At 37.4% G+C, this 18,378-nt stretch overlaps 1 protein-coding gene across 6 annotated transcripts in view; it reads left to right on the top strand.

Moving 5' to 3' along the window:
• Positions 1 to 16,624, top strand: part of Bap170 (Brahma associated protein 170kD) — a 56,677-nt gene extending 40,053 nt beyond the window's left edge. The window contains exons 5-19 of one of the 6 annotated variants that reach the window (XR_011800868.1): positions 4,401 to 4,867; positions 5,079 to 5,593; positions 5,860 to 6,248; positions 6,343 to 6,562; positions 6,658 to 7,055; positions 8,114 to 8,412; positions 9,125 to 9,331; positions 9,427 to 11,360; positions 11,539 to 11,698; positions 11,823 to 11,981; positions 12,279 to 12,356; positions 13,529 to 13,620; positions 13,806 to 13,922; positions 14,004 to 15,077; positions 15,149 to 16,624. Coding sequence is in view for 5 of the 6 variants with exons in the window: in XM_072011688.1 (XP_071867789.1) it covers positions 4,401 to 4,867; positions 5,079 to 5,593; positions 5,860 to 6,248; positions 6,343 to 6,562; positions 6,658 to 7,055; positions 8,114 to 8,412; positions 9,125 to 9,331; positions 9,427 to 11,360; positions 11,539 to 11,698; positions 11,823 to 11,981; positions 12,279 to 12,356; positions 13,529 to 13,620; positions 13,806 to 13,922; positions 14,004 to 14,013 (5,045 nt within the window). In the remaining variant the exon portion in view is untranslated. Of the gene's footprint in view, positions 1 to 4,400; positions 4,868 to 5,078; positions 5,594 to 5,859; positions 6,249 to 6,342; positions 6,563 to 6,657; positions 7,056 to 8,106; positions 8,413 to 9,124; positions 9,332 to 9,426; positions 11,361 to 11,538; positions 11,699 to 11,822; positions 11,982 to 12,278; positions 12,357 to 13,528; positions 13,621 to 13,805; positions 13,923 to 14,003 lie in introns of all 6 variants that reach the window. The other 5 variants (XM_072011721.1, XM_072011713.1, XM_072011688.1 and 2 more) reach the window with 5 other exon arrangements.
• Positions 16,625 to 18,378: the final 1,754 nt, after the last annotated feature.

The raw sequence follows: 18,378 nt of genomic DNA, 5'->3' as shown, positions 1-18,378 counted from the left end.
TGGTAAAACAATGCCCTTAACCTCCTACAATTCGTCGCGTATCTCTCTCTCTCTCTCTCTCTTCGTATTTAACGACGGAGAGACTCGATCAAACTATCGATTGATTAACTTGTCACGCTGACCGAGAGTCAGCTTGGCGAGTATGCTTGCACGTATGCGTTTCGAGTACATGCACGTGTACGCGCATATGTGCGTAGTCGAAGGGTTATCGCTTTAAATAACTTTAGCGATCACCGAAGTGCTCGGTAGGATAAGAGGTTTACCAGGTAGTTGAGACTACTCTGATATTTCACTGAAATGTTTCTCGTATTTAGTACGTAGTGTTTAACGTGTAATCATCGATGATTTATGAAAATAATAAAAGATACGAATAAAATATAAAAATATTCTCTAGTTTGAAAGGGGGTTATCGTCTCGTGTTTATATCGCGTACGACGGATAATCGCACGCTGAAACCTAGCTCGATCCGCCTTTTCTTAGCAGTTTTCAGTGTTTACGCGGGAGTAGCACAATGAAGTTTAAATTACTCTTGTATCGCTTATCGGTGGCTCTTCTGTAAAGCCGTTCGTTTACACGCGAGTGCGTTGACGGGACGCGGGAAAAGACAACGAGCGCCGGAGGACACTGTGCTCCTGTCGTTGTTATCGGCGATGAAGAATGAGAAATAACCTCGGTGGTATTATTGCGTCGATGCACGTATACACGCGTGCCGTATACAGCCTCTTGCTGTTACCGTGATAAGTATTCGTATTGTTCGATCGTCGTTGAACTGTGAATTTTCGTGGTAAAACTGTAAGAAGAAAATGAACTTTCAACGGCGTCGGTTTACACTATTTTCATCGACATGGAGAGTCGCGTTAAAACGGTTTACGAGCGCCTCCTTTTAGAATTTCCGCCGACATTTGGCAGCGTGTCAAGCATTCTGCATGGATTATTAACACGCGAACTTTATATGTACTTTCACGATGATAAATCGTTTCTCCTTTTTTTTTTTTTTTTTTCGCCGATGATATAGAAATGTACGATATAAATGGAAATGACTACATCGAGTTAACGAAAATGAGATTAACAGAAATTTTTCTATATTATTAACACACACGCACACACACGCACACGCGTATTAATTTTCAGACTATTAATTTAAAGAAACAAAAAACGAAAAAGCATTGGATAGGCGACGAAGATATTTTCAAGTTAATAGCGCAGGCTGGCAGGATTACGACGATTGGAATTTAACGTTGTTGTTTCGCGTCACATTTAAAGGCAAGACGGCGAAGAAGAGGATAGGAGTAGAGTAATCGGAGTTGATAGGCATTGCACGAGCAGCAATTGCAGTTATTAAACACGATTCCGCGGATCGTGCAGGCGTGTAAACGCGCGAATTAAATGTCATTTCGACTTTAGTTCGTAGCAGTACCGTCGACGGTGAAACGGTAAAACTTATAGAAATTAGACTTTAACGATTGTATTTGAGCGGATGATGAAACCTCGAAGGAAACGCGATAAGAAATAATAAGTCGAGCGTTGTCAAGTTGCTACGTCGATTGCCGTTAGTTTACGCGTTGCGATTGAAAATCGTAATTGCTAGTGCAACGAGTAACGGGGGATCTTGCGTATCTGGAACGATGAAACGATAAAATTAGGACGTAAGATGTAGCGCGAGGAAAGTTCTGCGACAACTCATAGGCCTGGAAGCGAATCTTTACTTGGCTGATCAAAGACAACTCGTTACTCCTGCCAAGAATGGCCTTTTCGTGTCGTTTTCGAAAGTGTCCTCGATTATTGCCAAGAATTATTCTTACCACGATTTTACTTATTTTTCTCAAACTGACCAAACTGACTATGATCCCCATTGCGTAATCTTTTTCGATGAATTTTTCTTGGAACTTGCTAACTTGCTAACGAACAGATTGATATCAAAGAAAAGATTATGATATATCAATATATATATATATATATATATTGATACTGATATATCAATGAACGTTTCACTCGTTCCGGTAAAGGATAACCACTAATTAAAGAGACATCGATAAAAAGATATCGCGAAAGAAAGAGCGAAAAGATGCGAAAAGAGCGTACAATATAGGAATAGGTAGTTGCATCGTCTATATAAAAACCTACGACAGATCTATCTATATCTATAGATCGGTATAATTTATAATCCATCGGCAATACTTCCTCTTTGTCTCTATCCGTTCTTTCCCACCACCCTTCAATATCTTCTGTATTATCTGGTTTTACTATGTACGTAGTAGATTTTACTAGATTTAAACAAAATTTGTAGCATATACGTATGTACTTATGTGTTGTCGTAACGCTCGAGGAATATCCGTTTTATGGTCGATACGATAAAACGTTCTAGATCTAATGGTTGTTTAGACACGGAGCGTAAGCTTCGTTTATTCGGATCACGAGCGATCTTCGAATTTACCTGGTAAGAAAAAGCAAAAACCGAGGCTGCTTTGTCCAGAAGATGCAGGAAAGAAAGCTTGGAGGTAAAGAGTCAGCCGCGTTACAAGACAAATCATATCTTTTATCGCCTCGTTCGACCAGAAATACGAAAGAATCTCGACGGGCAGAATTTTATTAGCGTTCCTTTTTCTCGTCCTTACCGCGCGCGCGTTTTTCGTTTTGCCCCGTTTCTCCCTCCCTAGGCTTCCGCCGACGGATTCCGTAGTTTCCGGCCAAAAGTAGCATTTCTCCCGGGACGCGCGATATTGATCGCGGTTTTGCGGCTGCAAAAGATCACCGCGATTTGCGATAATATTGCGAGTGCCAGTCTGTTCGAATCTTGTGCCTACACACCGTTAGTAAGAAAGGACGATTTGCTGCCGGATCGAGCTACTAGCATCGTGTGAAACACGTGCGATTCTAATTCCACGCGAATTATCTTTCTTCCGTTGAAACTTCTATTCTTTCTTTTATCTTTTTTTTTCTTTTTTTTCTTTTTTTTTCTTTTTTTTCCGTTGAAAACGATAAAACTGATACGACGGGGCGCGTGTTTATATAGTTTGATTAATCGATTCGTCGATATTTATCGATATTAAAACCAAGTATTACACGCTTTTTATACATAGTCGAACGCCCACTATACCAGACAGCCGGCAGAAGTAGTTAATTTTAGTTGTACTATTGTATCCTGTAGCGAATGAAGATATAAATATCTCAGAATGAAAGAACATTCATCCTAATTTTGCCTTACAATTTATGCGAATCGCCGTACATCTCGTTGAAATCTACGTAATCCGATTTATCGCTAAGAGTATAATGGTTGACTTTGTCTGTCGATTATTTCAATTTAAAAGATCAGAAACGAGCTATGATCTATTTTAACCGATATAATTCTCCGGTTTCGCACAGTTTGCTTCGCTTCGATCAAATATTTCTTTTTTTTTTTTGCCAATTATTTCGTACAACCATACCGCGTATACGTGTAATAAATTTAAAGTACAGAGAATAAGGGAATGTTCTTGAAACAGCCGTGTCGATTAATGGGAGGATCGGTTGGGTGAAAAATGTCCTCCGATCCAGATATTTTCGTTGCTTCGTAGAAATCTGGCCCTGACCGTGTACAACCTACTTACATTCGTGATTTGTCGATCGCACCAGTTGCACGAGGCGTCGTCGCCGGTCGGCTAGTAGCGTGCGGATCTTCCAGTCTTCCTTTGTTTCTTCTTTTATAAATTAACGATTTATGTAAAATTTCTAATAAATACGATAAATGGTAGAGCGAAAAAGTTCACTTTTGAAAACCAGCCGCTGGAATAACAACTATATACTAAATACTCTGACAGCGAGCAGGCAAAACCGAAGCAGGCGACTCTGCTCTCGTTGTCTAAACTGGCGTTTAAAAAGGCGTAAGAAGCGCGCGACGATCACTTCGATTTATCAGTTTTAGTAGACAAACTTCTCGCTGTCGAGGTTCGCGAGAACACGAGTTAAATTTGTTATAGCGTTACGTTACGCGCCGAAAATTTCTCTAACTTTGAAAATGTTAAGCGATCGATGTATTTTTGCTAGTTTGCGATCGCGACGATCGATTCACGCGTGTATCCGTTAAACTGATACTTTGGATTTAGCGGTGGAGAACGTTGTCAACGATATTCCGAGAATTTAACGAAACGTTATTAACGGCTGGATACGAAGAGTTCTAGATTCGTTTGTCTGATCGATGGTTATCTTAATCCAATGCAAACGTTCGTCATCGTATTTCACGTAGCCGCGTGTTATTATCGACGGAAAGAAAAATCACTGGAGATCGAAAATTCGCAACGTTTCGACTACGGTAGTAGCGACGATGAATAAATATAGCACAGGTGTACCATGGACGGAGACTTGTGCATCGTCGATTAGTAACGATAAATTAATTTTGTATGTTTGTCACGTGTGTTTTCTAGAATCTCTTCGTGATTACAATGGCCTTTCGTCGGACCTGTACAAGCCATCCAACTACGACAAACTCGCACTATCGCTCCTCTCGCCTCTTCCCAACGAACAAGACTTCGCCATCAACGTGTGCACGTTGCTGTCGAACGAAGGCAAGCACATCCTACGTCTCGACAAGTATCCCCGTCTCGTCAACATACTGCTGGCGCACGCCGGTATCTTCGACTCACCCGGCACACGGCATCTCTTCATCGAGGTCTATTCTCGCGTGAGGAATTACTCGATCAACTCGTTCTGGTCGGATGTTCTCGACTCGCAGGACGTGATAGATCTTACGAACGAGAGGACGTTTATGAAGAAACCAACCGCCAGTCCGCAGACCTTCTCCAGACGGAAAATCTTGGAGAGAGAGAAGCAGAACAGAAACGCGGTGTCGACGGAGAACGACGAGGCTTGCACGTCGATGGAAGTCGACGGGGTAAGATGGAATCCGCGTGTTACGTCTGCGCGTCTCGTTTCAACACTTTTTTTCACGTTCGACTGGTTTGCTTGCTTGCTTGCTTTCGGTTTAATCAACGAGCAAACTATATACGAAGGACGCGACGGCGGTGTTACCGCGTATTTTATCCGTACCGTGTTACGTGAGATTCGTTTTCGTTTCGGTAATCGGAAAATATGTATCGTTGCAGGTGTTACCGGACTGTCCAAGGCTGGATCCAACTGGCTCGCATCATGATGAAATTCTGAAAGATCAAAATCAAAATTCCATAAAGTTCGAAGAGGAGGACAAAGATTTGTTTTGCGTCGGACGAACTCTCGGAACGCAGGATCCTTATGGTCAACGTGTGCTACAAATAGCATCTATCTTACGGAATCTAAGTTTCACTCCAGAAAACGCCGCTGTATTAGGAAGAAATCGTTGTTTCTTGAGATTTGTATTGCTCTGTGTGCGGGCAAGGTGGAGTAATTTGCACCAACTTGGTTTCGATATACTAGGGAACATAGCGAATGAAATAATCTTGAAAGAAGCTGGTGAAAGGATAACCGATGTTGTATTGTCGTGTGTAGCTAAGGGAATCGAATCCCAAGACAGGTTTATCGTTATTTCCTGCTTGGAGGTGCTTAACAAAATTAGCCAACAAGACAGCAACGAAGAAATTATTAGGTTTGGATTAGAGGACAATGTATATGAACTTATATGCAGGTGAATCTTATTTCATAAATTTCGATACACAATAACTTTTCCCCTCCAACGATATTCTAACGCTTTCTAAAGAATCGCCTATCTTCCTCGTTTACTTCTTAGTTTACTAATCGTATTGAAAATTTTAATTATCAACTTTCACCGTACAAACTTTCCCCGTATTATAATTCTATTCTTAACCGATAGAAAGGACACATATCGTACATAGTTATCGGTAAATATATTACAACTTATACTACTACGTAGGAACTTATGTTTTTTCATAGGTTTCTAGCTCTGAACGACATAGCTCTTCTGGTATATACCTTGGAATGTTTGTACGCGTTGACTTCGTTGGGTGAAAGGCCATGTACCAGCGTTGCGCGCGTACGCGGAGCTATCGACACGTTGGTCGCTCTTGTTACCGTAGAAGCGCAAAGTTACGGTCCAAAAGCGTGTATTCTGATGAGGGTAATCGAGACAGTGTCGACGGTAGCACCACCACCCAATGCTACTCAGAACGCTCCGGTTACCGCTACCGCGCCAGCTACGACGGTGTCCTCCTCTGTACCAACCACACCGGTTACGGTTACCGCGACACCGGCTCCTGTTAGTCCGGCACCGTCGCGACCAACGACACCGGCCGCCGCCACTGCGACAAAATCTACGACACACAGTACATATCGAACTAATCGAGACTAACATCGTCGAAGAAAACCTAATCGTAGATAACGATAGATTGATATTCTCCTTTCTACGTTTATGTTTAGAAGCAGTGGAGACGAGTAATTCGCTTCAACAGCAGCACGCGCATCAACAAATCATACAGGAGAACGAGCAGTTCGCTCTGAGTTGGTTAAGAGCTACCTTCGAACCTGCGCTTGGCATACGTATAGAACAGGAAGAGTTATACAAAAAGTATCTCGGTTGCTGCACGAAGATCGGTAGAAGAGGCGTTATCGCTCCGCTTCACTTTCCAAGATGCGTTAGGTATAATCACCGAATTTCCTCAACCGAGATATCACGTTCGTTCAGGCTGTATCGAACGAAAATCAATTTATCGATACGAAACTATTTCCCTATAGATCTGTATTTGGTGGAAGCGTCGGACCAAATCCGTTGAAAGGTGAAACGAGTGGTACTCAGTATTACGAAGGAATCCGAGTACGGGCCACACCTCCCCAAGTAACTTATCCGAGCCAAACTGCGGTTGGGACTAACACAGCTCCAATTCCAGCAATCAACACAACGCCAGTAAAGGTGCTTCCCGTACAACAGCGTACAATCAAGAGTATAAGTCCTGCTCCTGATAGCACGGCCCTAGACAATCCTGCATCTGGGCCTCCAAGAACCCCTGCCCCAGCGTCACCTATCCTAAAAGCCCAATTGTCAGCTCCACCGAAACCACCATCCAGTATCTCGAACACTGCAACTCAATCCCAAAATCCAGTCACCAAGGTTGATTCTAATAAAAGTCAGGTGGGTCCAAGTCCTAAGCTTTCTACCATTCTCTCTACCATTCATGACCTTGGTTCTTATTTCGGTTATGGTCTCGCTATGCTGTTTATAATATGGGCTTCCCTTAACAAACTTACATTTTGCATGCTTCGAATCCAGTGTCGAATTCGTCGATATACGTCTGCATGCATATAAGTAAATATGTGAACAGCGCGAACAATCCGGATCATCGATCGATCTTACTTTTCCGAAAAATTTCTTCCCTTGCTAAAGAAACGTTTTAACGTCTAACATATTTATATGAAATGTATAAAAACGTTAACCATTCTTTGCTTCGAATAAGTAGGATCTAACTGTAAATCGATGTGTATAACAAAACGAAGCTTGTTAAATATATAAATATTAATTTAAATTACTATTATAACGCTACTATATACCGTTTATTATAAATGCTATTTACAAATAATAGTTTCTGCTCAAATCCGATCGTTTCGTTTCATATATTGATTAAAGCTTACAATTCTGTCTGGTTTTACACTTTTACCAGCAATAGTTGTAGATGCGATTGTTGGCTAAGAAGTTTTATCTTTGCATGATCGACCTATTATTATTTCACGAATACGCATTCTTCGAACGAAATAATCTTTATGCAGCTGTAATATTTCTATCATAATATAATATTCGATATTCCTGTTATGCGATGATGATATTTTTCTATAACGAGTATACATTTTTTATTCGATCGGATCAATTTATGTTACGTCGATTCATCTCATGCTTGATAATAAACAAAATGCTGCTACAGATTTTATTATAAAATTCACTAGCTTTCGGCGTTGAAAATTGTTCGCGGCATATAGCCGAATCATTGACGCGTATTATACGATATATCTGATATATAAATTATCTTGCAGCGTAATACTTTCCAAATAACGCTAACCAAAGTATTACCGTTTAAGCTCTCGCGGCCTCTGTAGATTCCATTTAAAGCTAAACGAATCGATATTTCCGTGATATAATGATGTTACGATATGTCGCAACGTTCTTGTAATTACATTACTATCGTTGTTGATTAGGTGTCAGTGTCGCATCCTCATCTGAGTCAAGCGTTGCTGTCAAGCGGTTCACAGCCTCAACCACAAGTCCAGCAGGTACAGCAACAGTGTCAAACGGTCCAGGTAGTCGCAAAGGAAGATAATCGAAGCGGTACTACGTCCAGTTCCATAATAAAAAGCCTTCTGGCTACAAAGGTAACGGTCAGCAGCGACTGCATGCCCAGTACTGCTGCGACTTGTGTGACTACCCCTACTGCCTGTGTAACAAACACTACTGCTAGCATCGCATCCAGCATCAGTGCCAACCAGCTAATAACCAGCAACCAGGTATCATTGTTGTACATTAACAATGAAAACTGTAGTATTTTTTTTTATATTTATAGGACACTGAGTTTTAAAACGATTTTAGTACATTGAAGTGCAACCATAGATTGTAGGATGGTTAAAGAGATATTTTCTATACGAAAGGAAAAGATATGAGACGAAGCATGATGCGTGATCGAATTACTACGTTAGGTAGAATGCTATGACAGATATGTGCGTAGGGTAATTAAATTTGAATTTCAAATAATGTTTATTCGTTTGTATTATAGAAAAACCATTTTACAGGATAAGATCGCACTTGGAAACGTACTTAGCGAATGTATGTCTTAACAAATTTGATTTCAATGAGTTTTCCAACGTTTTGAAGTAGTTACCAATATTATGTTTTTGTTATGCTAGTTTCTTTTATTTCAAGAGACGAATTTTACATTTGTCTTCATCGTTCAATTGAAATATCCAAGTAATATTTAACAACGATTTTTTTTTTCATTTTTTTTTCTTATTTTTTTCTTTTTTTTTTTCTTTTTTTTTTAGTTCAGAGTGAAAATAATAGCGTATTGTCGTATATATTACTAACAAAAGCATGGTTTTCGAAATTGGAGTTATTTTCTTCTATATAATAATAATTAAAAAAAAAATACAAGAAGTAATATTTCTCGAAGAAAGATACGAAAAGTTATTAATCTCGTAACTCTGAATCGTATTATTCGTATAGGTTGCACAACGTCAACAACAACAAAGGCTACTGCAACAACAGTTAACCAATATATCGCAACCACCTACAACTACAACTAGCGTAACCACAATACTCCCAAAGACTCCTGTCAACTCGAAGCAAAAGCCAGCTATCACACCCATTCCTGCCAAGAAGATACAAAGGCTCAACGGGGCCAAATTTATTATCACTAATAATTGTGACAAGGTACGAACAACGTGAATTTTATGGCAAACCATATGCATATAATTGTATAATTTTTAAACTTTAGTAAGTTATACTCGGTTGATCTTATATTGCAGACTGAAGTAAATGATAATGAGAATGTCAACCAAATCGTAACATCGACAACTTCTTCCACGGTGGTTTTGAACTCAACGGAAAATCACATATCGTCGACCATTAAAGTATGTCGGCCTCCAACTATAACCGTAACTACGGCGAACAAAGCGATCCAACGTTCGACTTGTACATCGATCGCCGAAGATTCGGACTCGACGAACAATTCTTTGGCATCCAGTAGTGGTATCGGTGGTAGTAGGGATTGTTCAGGCGTCGGTATAGAGGAGGACAATTCTTTGACGAGTTTCGAGGGAATTCTGTTAAACGGTGCACCAAGTAATATGGACATCGACGCGCAGGAAGATGGATCTTCGAAGGATTCGTCTAGTGTAACGTCTAAAGAAAAACCCCTGCAAAGTATGATGCTTGCAGACTTGTTAGAAAGGAAAGTTGACAAGGAGCCGATTTTAAACGGCGTGTTAGGGAAAAATTCAATCAATGACAAGGGAATGGACTTGGTAGAAAATCACATTAAGAAAGTACTAAAAGAATCTCCTACCGACATTAAAATAAAAGCCGAAGTGGAAGAGACGGAGGTCTCCGAGGATACATTGATCGAAGCACCCAGAGGGATAAAACGATCTGCCAGCGAATTAGACGAAGTAGATGTAAAGAAAGTGAAATATTCCAACGGTACGATGTCGCCGGATCTTGCTGTTGATTCGACTACCGCCGAATCGACTGTCTCGAGCATAAAGTCCGAAGAACAGGACGATGATAAAGATAACGAGAAAGTAACCGTGTCTTCTACAGCCGCGAATCTTTATGCCGCTCTGGCCGCCGATTGTATAGAAGACGAAACGGATCTCGACGAGAACGTTAACGTGAGTGTTAAGGAGGAACCTATTACCGTGAAAGAATCTATCGCGATAAAGGAGGAACCTGTCAACACGATGAAAGAGGAGCCTATCGCGATAAAAGAAGAACCTCGCGTATTCGTCAATCAAATTAATCAACAATCGGCTCAACAGCAGCAGTCGTCGCAACAGCAACCACAGCAGCAACCACAACAGCCACCACCGCAATCGCAACACCCGCAACCACAAATGCAACAACAACAACAGCAGCCGCAATTACAGCCGCAACAACTTATCGTTACAGCACCTAGGCAAATAGTAGTACAACAAACGATTCAACCAAATAATCAAGTTATTATACCAACTGGTGCGGTGAAAGGAAGGCAGACGCAACCGCAACCGCAAGTTTTATTGCAACAAGGAGCAGGAGGTCAATTACAGTACGTTGTTTCCGGTGGTGTGCCTGGTCAAAATTACGTCCTAGCTCAACCGCAAACGACATTGGTTCAGGGTCAAGCGCAGACTGTGTTGGTAGCTCAGACGACACAACAGCAAGGGACTGGTGCAAAAACGATAATTATTTTGCAATCTCAAGCAGCTGCCCAGCCAACCCAACAAAAAATGGTGGCCGTCACACCTCAGGGACAACAGGTTGTTGTTACACAAGTTTCACGTCCTATCTTGCAAAGTCCGGCACTCGGTAATATACCCCCGCCTTTGGTTCCAACGTCAGGCACAATTCCACAAACTTCTATAATAGTGAACAGTTCCGTGGCACAAACAAATCCCAACACAGTGACCGTCACGATTCCTGCAATGGCTCAACAAACACCAGTGTCAACCAGCGTACCGTCGAGAGTGGTGACACCGACACCGGCTTCTACTCCACCCCCTACCAGACCTACCACGCCTCATCAAGCAGCCGCAACGCATGGATTGCCGGCGAAACAACCCGCTAAAGTAATGAAGACTGTCAGTTCCTCGACCTCCACAGAACCGGAATCCAAGCCGTCTACGAGCCAGAATCAATCAGAAAAGACCATCACCATCAAAATCGATCCTAATGCTTATTTGTGCGAATGGCGGGGTTGTTTAAGGTAATTGATTATTTGTCGGCATGAAGCGATTTAAGAGTGAACTTTAAGAATTTACGACAAATGCCCTACATTTTAAAATAGAAGGGAAAATAGCAGTTTTTGTTTTTACAAGTTTAATAAAAATTGAACTAGTTGCGTTATTTAATATCGTTTAATACATACATTTCTTTATTTACAGGCAATTTAAAACACCACACGAAGTTTATCTTCATGTGTGTGAGGCACATTGTCCAACCGGTGGAGAGGAGATATTATGTCTTTGGGCGAGTTGCGATGCCTTAAAAAGACGTAGATTTTCCTTAATGACACATTTGTACGATAGGCATTGTAACGCGGAGGTATGTATTGATATCACCTTAAAAAAAAAAAAAAAAAAAAAAGAGAGAGAGAGAGAGAGAGAAGAAAAACACTTAAGAGAACTTAACTAAAGCTATAAAAGCTATATATGTGACAATTTTACAGACAATGTCGATAAGAAGGAAACAGTTGACGGTAACAGGGAAAACCGAAGTTTCCACGTCGACACCGTCGACTCCTCATCATCCTGGGTACGCACCGAATGCAGCATTCCATGCTATTAAACGGCACGCATTGGAATTTGTAAATCCAAAGGAGTTAATGGTTAGTAAGATCACATATAAAGTTACACAAGTTACAATGAACTACGATAATGCAAATAGCTGTAAGTTAGTGGTAATTTCGGTAAAAAGAAAGAAGCACAAAACACTTCTTAATCATGGGGTAACAAATGCACTAAAATTATTACGCGAGATAGCACGATATATTAATGTCAAAGATAACGCGTTTAATGATATAAACTGTATCAATATTTCGGAGAATCCTTTATAGTCCCACGGTTCATAGAGTCTATTGAGTTTTGTTAATGTAATGAAATTTCTTATTCTCTCGGCAAAGCAGCAAAGGCCGACCAAGCCCGCTGCAGCCACTTCAAGCTCTTCTTCCCCCAGACCTGGGCAAAATCCTCCACCAGAACAGGTAAAAACGTGTTCAGAAATTGAAAAAAAAAAAAAAAAAAAAAAGAAAAAAAGAAAGAAAGGATTCACGATTCACAGCCACAGCCCTTGTGCGCTGTTCCTGCCGCCTATTTTTTTTTTTTTTGCGCTACATCTCTTTTGTTTTTCGTAACATACGTTGTGCTCTTTTAATTTTTAATTTCACATTTTTCGTTGTATACGTACGTATGTTCTATTAGCATGGATTTCATTTTAGTTTCATTTCGTAGCTGGCGTCGCTGTATAATTTATGTGTTCACGCAGTTGAAGTGTATTCATGATGACGAAGGGTGCTGGTATATAATACTTTAAGAAGCATAACGTAGAATATTTGTCGCGCTTTTGATACAGGGCAACCACCTTTTGTATTAATCGCGGTTAAACAATTAACGATTGTATCTATATCGAAATACCAAGATTTGTTTCTTTATCGATTTTTAATGAGAAAGAATTTTCTATGTACGTTGGATTACTAATTAGCATTTAATTGCGTTTACAAAGATACGTTAAAACTTTATATATATATATATTTTTCTTTTCTTCTTTTTTCTTTTTTTTTTTTTTTTTTTTTACGAATATGTACATTTACTTATATCCTTGATACAAAAAAAAAAAAGAAAAAAAGAAAAAAGAAAAAAGAAAGAGAGAAAGAGAGAAAAGAAAAGATATTTGTTTGGTGGTCAATTTATCAATATCAATTGTATATACGTATTTGTAGTAATTTTAAATGAAATCAGTTTGTGTTATTAGCGATTTTCAAAACTCTTTTAAAGCATGCTACAATTAATTTTTTGTTTTCACGTTAAATTACTTATTAGCATCAGAAATTGTATATATATTTTATGACTCATGATGTAAGTGTATCTTTTGTTCATATAAAAGAGTTAATTTGATATTCGTTGAAATTGTCCGATCTGTTCATACGCGACATCATATCGTAAATCAATGTGTTTCCGCCTTGTTTTCATAATTGTATTTTACTAATGTTCGAAGCTGTTGCAACTAATTAATTCAAACATCATGAAATAATAGCTATACTCCGATATATTATATTTGTTTTAGTGTTACTTAAAAGTGTGGCTAGATGATCTTCTTACTTTACACATATAATTTAGAGTAACGTAAGTTCTTAATTGTTTTGTGATTTTTCAACAGGATGACAACGAAGGTCCAGTGACCAAAAGTATTCGCTTGACAGCAGCTCTCATTCTCAGAAACCTAGTCATATATTCAACACATGGCAGAAGGTAAACTTTGTTTCCAACGTCTTGTCAGTTTAAAAAACGATTAAAAAAATTAAATATATTTGTTTTATTTTAATTAAGTAATTTTATCCCATTTTTACGCGATCTTTTTGTAACAACAAGTGAACGAACGATTATAATAAGGATATATTATATTTTACAACTATTGCTGATATTTTGATTTTCAGGCATCTTAGAGCGTACGAACCACATTTGGCAGGTGTCGCATTAAGCAATGTCGAATCATCGAGAACGATCGCACAAGTTTTGTACGATATGAACGATCAAAGCAGCAGTAACCATAGGTGACCTCTCGAACCAGGCCTCTAAAAGAAAGCTCTTTCTCGTTGCGAGCAGCGATCAATTCGTTTATTTTGAATTTTTAGTGTAAAGTGAGAGAACAGAAATGTGGTAGAAAAGATGCTAAAAGTTTGCTGTTTATTGCAAAAGAAAAGTGTGCTTGTGTGGTGTATGGAAAAAGGGAAGATGTAAATGACGAAGAGGATATACTAGGAGAGAAGAGGATACGGCAATGTTCCAGAATTATTAAAGAGGCCTATAAACTTACTAGGCAATCGATTTGCCGATTTAGACTATAATAATGTACTGTAACTAGTTAACACGAACGAAAGACGGTAGTTGAAGTGATTACAGATCAGTGATAAAAGATAAAAAAAGCAAACAAAAAACGAGATAATATTTCAAATTTAATATTAATATTTATTTTCTCAACAAGAAGCGGAAGAAATGTTTTTAGTAATCGTGTACAAAAAAATGAAGGGCGAAGAGAATACTTTATGGACGTTATAGTTAATTACAATGAATATTATATTATTATATTATATTATTATTATTATTATTAATTATTATTAATATTATTGTATGTTTTTCATAAGTCAACCACAAGAAAACTTAGAATGTAAAGAAAACCTTTTTATGAAATGTATTTGTTAGGAATTTATGATTTTGCTTATATAATTGCATATTGCAATTACATGGCTATATTATCGTCTCTCTTTTATTTTATTATCGAGTAATCTTATTCTGTCAAGATATAACGTTGGTAAGGCATCGCACATAGCTTGACGATGACGGCGTACTCCGACCGCAAGTCCATCGTGTATTAAAAACTCTAAGAACTTCTTCTGCTTTAAATCGGTTTTAGCTCGGGGACTTTTAGCCTCTTGTTCGACCTCTGTATCCAACTTGAAATCGTAAAAACAGATACTCTTAGTAAGAAACTTTTCTACTTTTTCGGCCAAACTGAGCGTGTCGCGTTGAATTATTTCCTCGATCGTATTATTATTCTCGTCTACGCATATTAACATGGCCCGGTTTGTCCGAGTCATGGAATTCTGAGAAACGACGAGAAGCATCCATAAAATGCTGCACACACTTTGATTCGATCAAGTCAAGATCAATTATTGCTTCCGACTTGTCCGTATATTATCGATACAGATGTAAGTATATTTATACTTGGAACTTAGAAAGGCCTAAATGTTCTTAAAGCCAGTGTTTTTCAAATTTTCAGCACTAAAGAAAGAATGGCTGGGTGTGAAGAAACTAAAAAAAAAAAAAAAAGCACTTTCCAAGGCAGTTTGCCAATAATTAAAGAATTTAAAGATCTTAAGTACTTTACAGTAATGACAAATGAACAGATAGAACGATTATATGTAACAATTTTATTTTAATTCCAACGAACATTATAAAAATTGAACGTCGTTTAGAGATCAAAAGTGTCGGAGCAAACACTCTGTTCTATATATTTATTTATTTTCCCTTTCTTTTTAAATAAGAATTTATCGTTTTAAATAAAAGTGACAAAAATTTCAACGGCACGATACTTTCATTAAGAAATTCCGATACGATGCTTCTATGAATTTTCAAACAGTTACTTTAGCGATGAAACGACGCGTGATTAACAAAGCATTTGGTTTTTGACCAAAAATTTTAATGAAATATTATCGACTTCTTTGTATCATAAGCTGTATAAAAAAAGATGAGGTAACGAAAGTAAGTGTACCACGAAATGATAATTTTAGTTGTTTTGCGAGATCGAGAGAGTAAAAGCGACTAAATTTTTCTATTTGGAAGAGTTGGTTATATTCGTTGGGATGCGTTGTAATTTAAACGAGAAAAACAGATTGGTTCGTTTCTCAAACGTTGAAAAGAAGACGGTAAACGAATGTATATATATATATAAATTTTTTTTCTCTTTTTTTTTTTTTTTACGTTATCAGACGCGACAATGAAGATCGTGCGAATAGGTTTGCATTTACGAGTCATCGAGTTACCCAGCTATCTAGGCGAGATCCGCGAATAAAAAAAATTATTGGACGATCGTATTCGAATAACGTCCACAAGAAATAAAGTATATATGTATAATTATAAATATTTGTACATAATACCTGTATTTCATTCATGATGTTACGAGTTCTGTGTAAATTTTTCTTAAAGGTGTAAGATTAAATGTCTGGCGAAGCGAAATGAAGAAGAATTTTTGTATTATAGTAGGATTATGACAAGACGTAGGAAGTTGCAAGGTACATAAAAAGAAATTTTTGTAATTACCGAATCGATATACAGCGGACGCTGAGAAGAGAAAACTGGCTGGCACCGATTGTAACGAAGAAAGAAAATGATAATTTAAATATCGTGAATTGTAAAACGATGAATACATTGTGCGAGCCTCTGTTATGTATTTTATATATAGATTATACATATTATATATACATATATATAAAATACATATAACTATATATAATATATTTATATATTATATATGTATATATATATTTATATATTATATATGTATATATACATACATAAATCAAATTGAATAGCTGAACGTTTAGAAGAGAAATCTTATGAGAGGCTTTTTATTTTTATTATTTGTAATTACCTAGTTTACATGTTCACCGTTTCGTACGATCATCGAGATCATAACAATATGTGTAAAGGAATAAAAGAATGATATAATAAATTACTAAATACAAAAGGAAAAAAATCGTTGAAATTAAACGTACGAGTTATTTGAATATTTATTCTCTGACTGCGTTATATACTTCTTACAGAAGCAAGTCTCAGCGTACCTGATTAAAAATCTTTAATAACGAAGGGTAGTATCCTTAGTTGAACTCGTAAAATATTTTGCTTTCGCTTTGCTACATTTTCATCTGCACGTACACATATATTCTGGACAATGAGTTAAATACAGACGTTAATTACTTTGTATGCTGGTTATATTCTTTATTTTGACATTTTGCGATCCACATATTTGTATCTTCCTGAAGTTTGATATTTTTTCAAAATTTATTATGTAAAAATGATATATAAGTAACGGTTTAGATTTCTTAGGATACTTCGACGAATATCATTCTCAAGTGCTAAACAATATCTTAAGTGCTAAGAAAAAGAAATTCATAAAATTTTGTATCGACAATAAACAATACCGTACATTTTTATTATTTTACAATCACATTTTTACTTTATTAATTGCGGAAGTAAATTATATAGACAAATACAATAAGCTTTCTTTATGATATATCAGTCGTACGTACAATATAGTAATAATTTCTGTTAAATAGTAATGCAGTCTTATCGTCAACTAAAAATTTTACAATACTAACTTGTCAACTTAAAATTATTTTACAATAATCTTAAAAGGCTTACGGTGAAAAATATTATCCTTAGATCTCATTCCTGTTAGATATCATAATATAAAAACTTTTTTATTCTCTATATTACCGCGTACAATCGATATCACCTCAGAAAAATAGAAAATTACAAGCACAACTTAGGCTTTGCTTGTAAATAACTAAGCTTTGTTCGTTATTATTAGAATTACGTTATAAATTAAGATCTTGCAATCGGTGTACTATATGATTCATATTTATTTCAATAGATAACTGCACTCTATTATCAATTTTATTTCTTATTAATCGTTAACTTAATATGCATCCGTCGTTTCTTGATATTCTTTCTTCGTCAAAATGTTTCGTGTTATTTGTGTTGGCAACCGAGATACAAGGAACCGAGGTGGCAGTTGTGATCTGTAAATCGGAGGATTGCGTGTATACAGTATTTAATAAATCTGATACTTTGCGGTTATTCACCGAACGCTTTTCATAGCCGCAATGATTTCCATTAGAGCGAACAGCTTCACTTTTATACGTTACAGACATTAATTTAAATACTACAGGTATTCGCTTCTTTCGCCTGGACAAACAATATTTGATCAATTTCTTACCGCATACAGCACACGTACCGGTCAAACATTTTGACCTAAAATTTAAGAACTCCGATCTTTTATATCTAGTCTTCGAACATTTACTGCTCAAGTTTTTCGTTAAAAATAGCATTATAATTGCTTTTTCATCACAACACGAGGATATTTCTTTATTTACATTCACCGAATCGATCGTCCTCTTGTTTTCTTGTCCTACCGAATAATCATTTGATTCGATCGATGTAGTTTTCTTGACTTGCTTTATCCGTAAACTTTCTTCGGATATAGAAGTTGTTTGGGTACAAGTTGATATGTAATAAAGAGTTTCCTTGTTCTTTGGTGCATCGATATTTCTAAGCGTGGACGTAGCAATTGGTGTAAAATTTGACGAATCAAAAATACGGAAGGACACAGATCTTGCACATTGAACATGGGCATTTTTTACATTTGTCGAATAATTATCGCCAAGATATATCAACGATTTAATATTATCTCTTTCGTAAGTGTTATCATTTTTATCGTGATCTTTCTTA

Source organism: Bombus fervidus, chromosome 1, assembly GCF_041682495.2.
Source record: "Bombus fervidus isolate BK054 chromosome 1, iyBomFerv1, whole genome shotgun sequence".
Lineage (NCBI taxonomy): Eukaryota > Metazoa > Arthropoda > Insecta > Hymenoptera > Apidae > Bombus > Bombus fervidus.
Note: the sequence above shows the minus strand (reverse complement) of the source record. Positions and strands in the feature narration are given on the sequence as shown.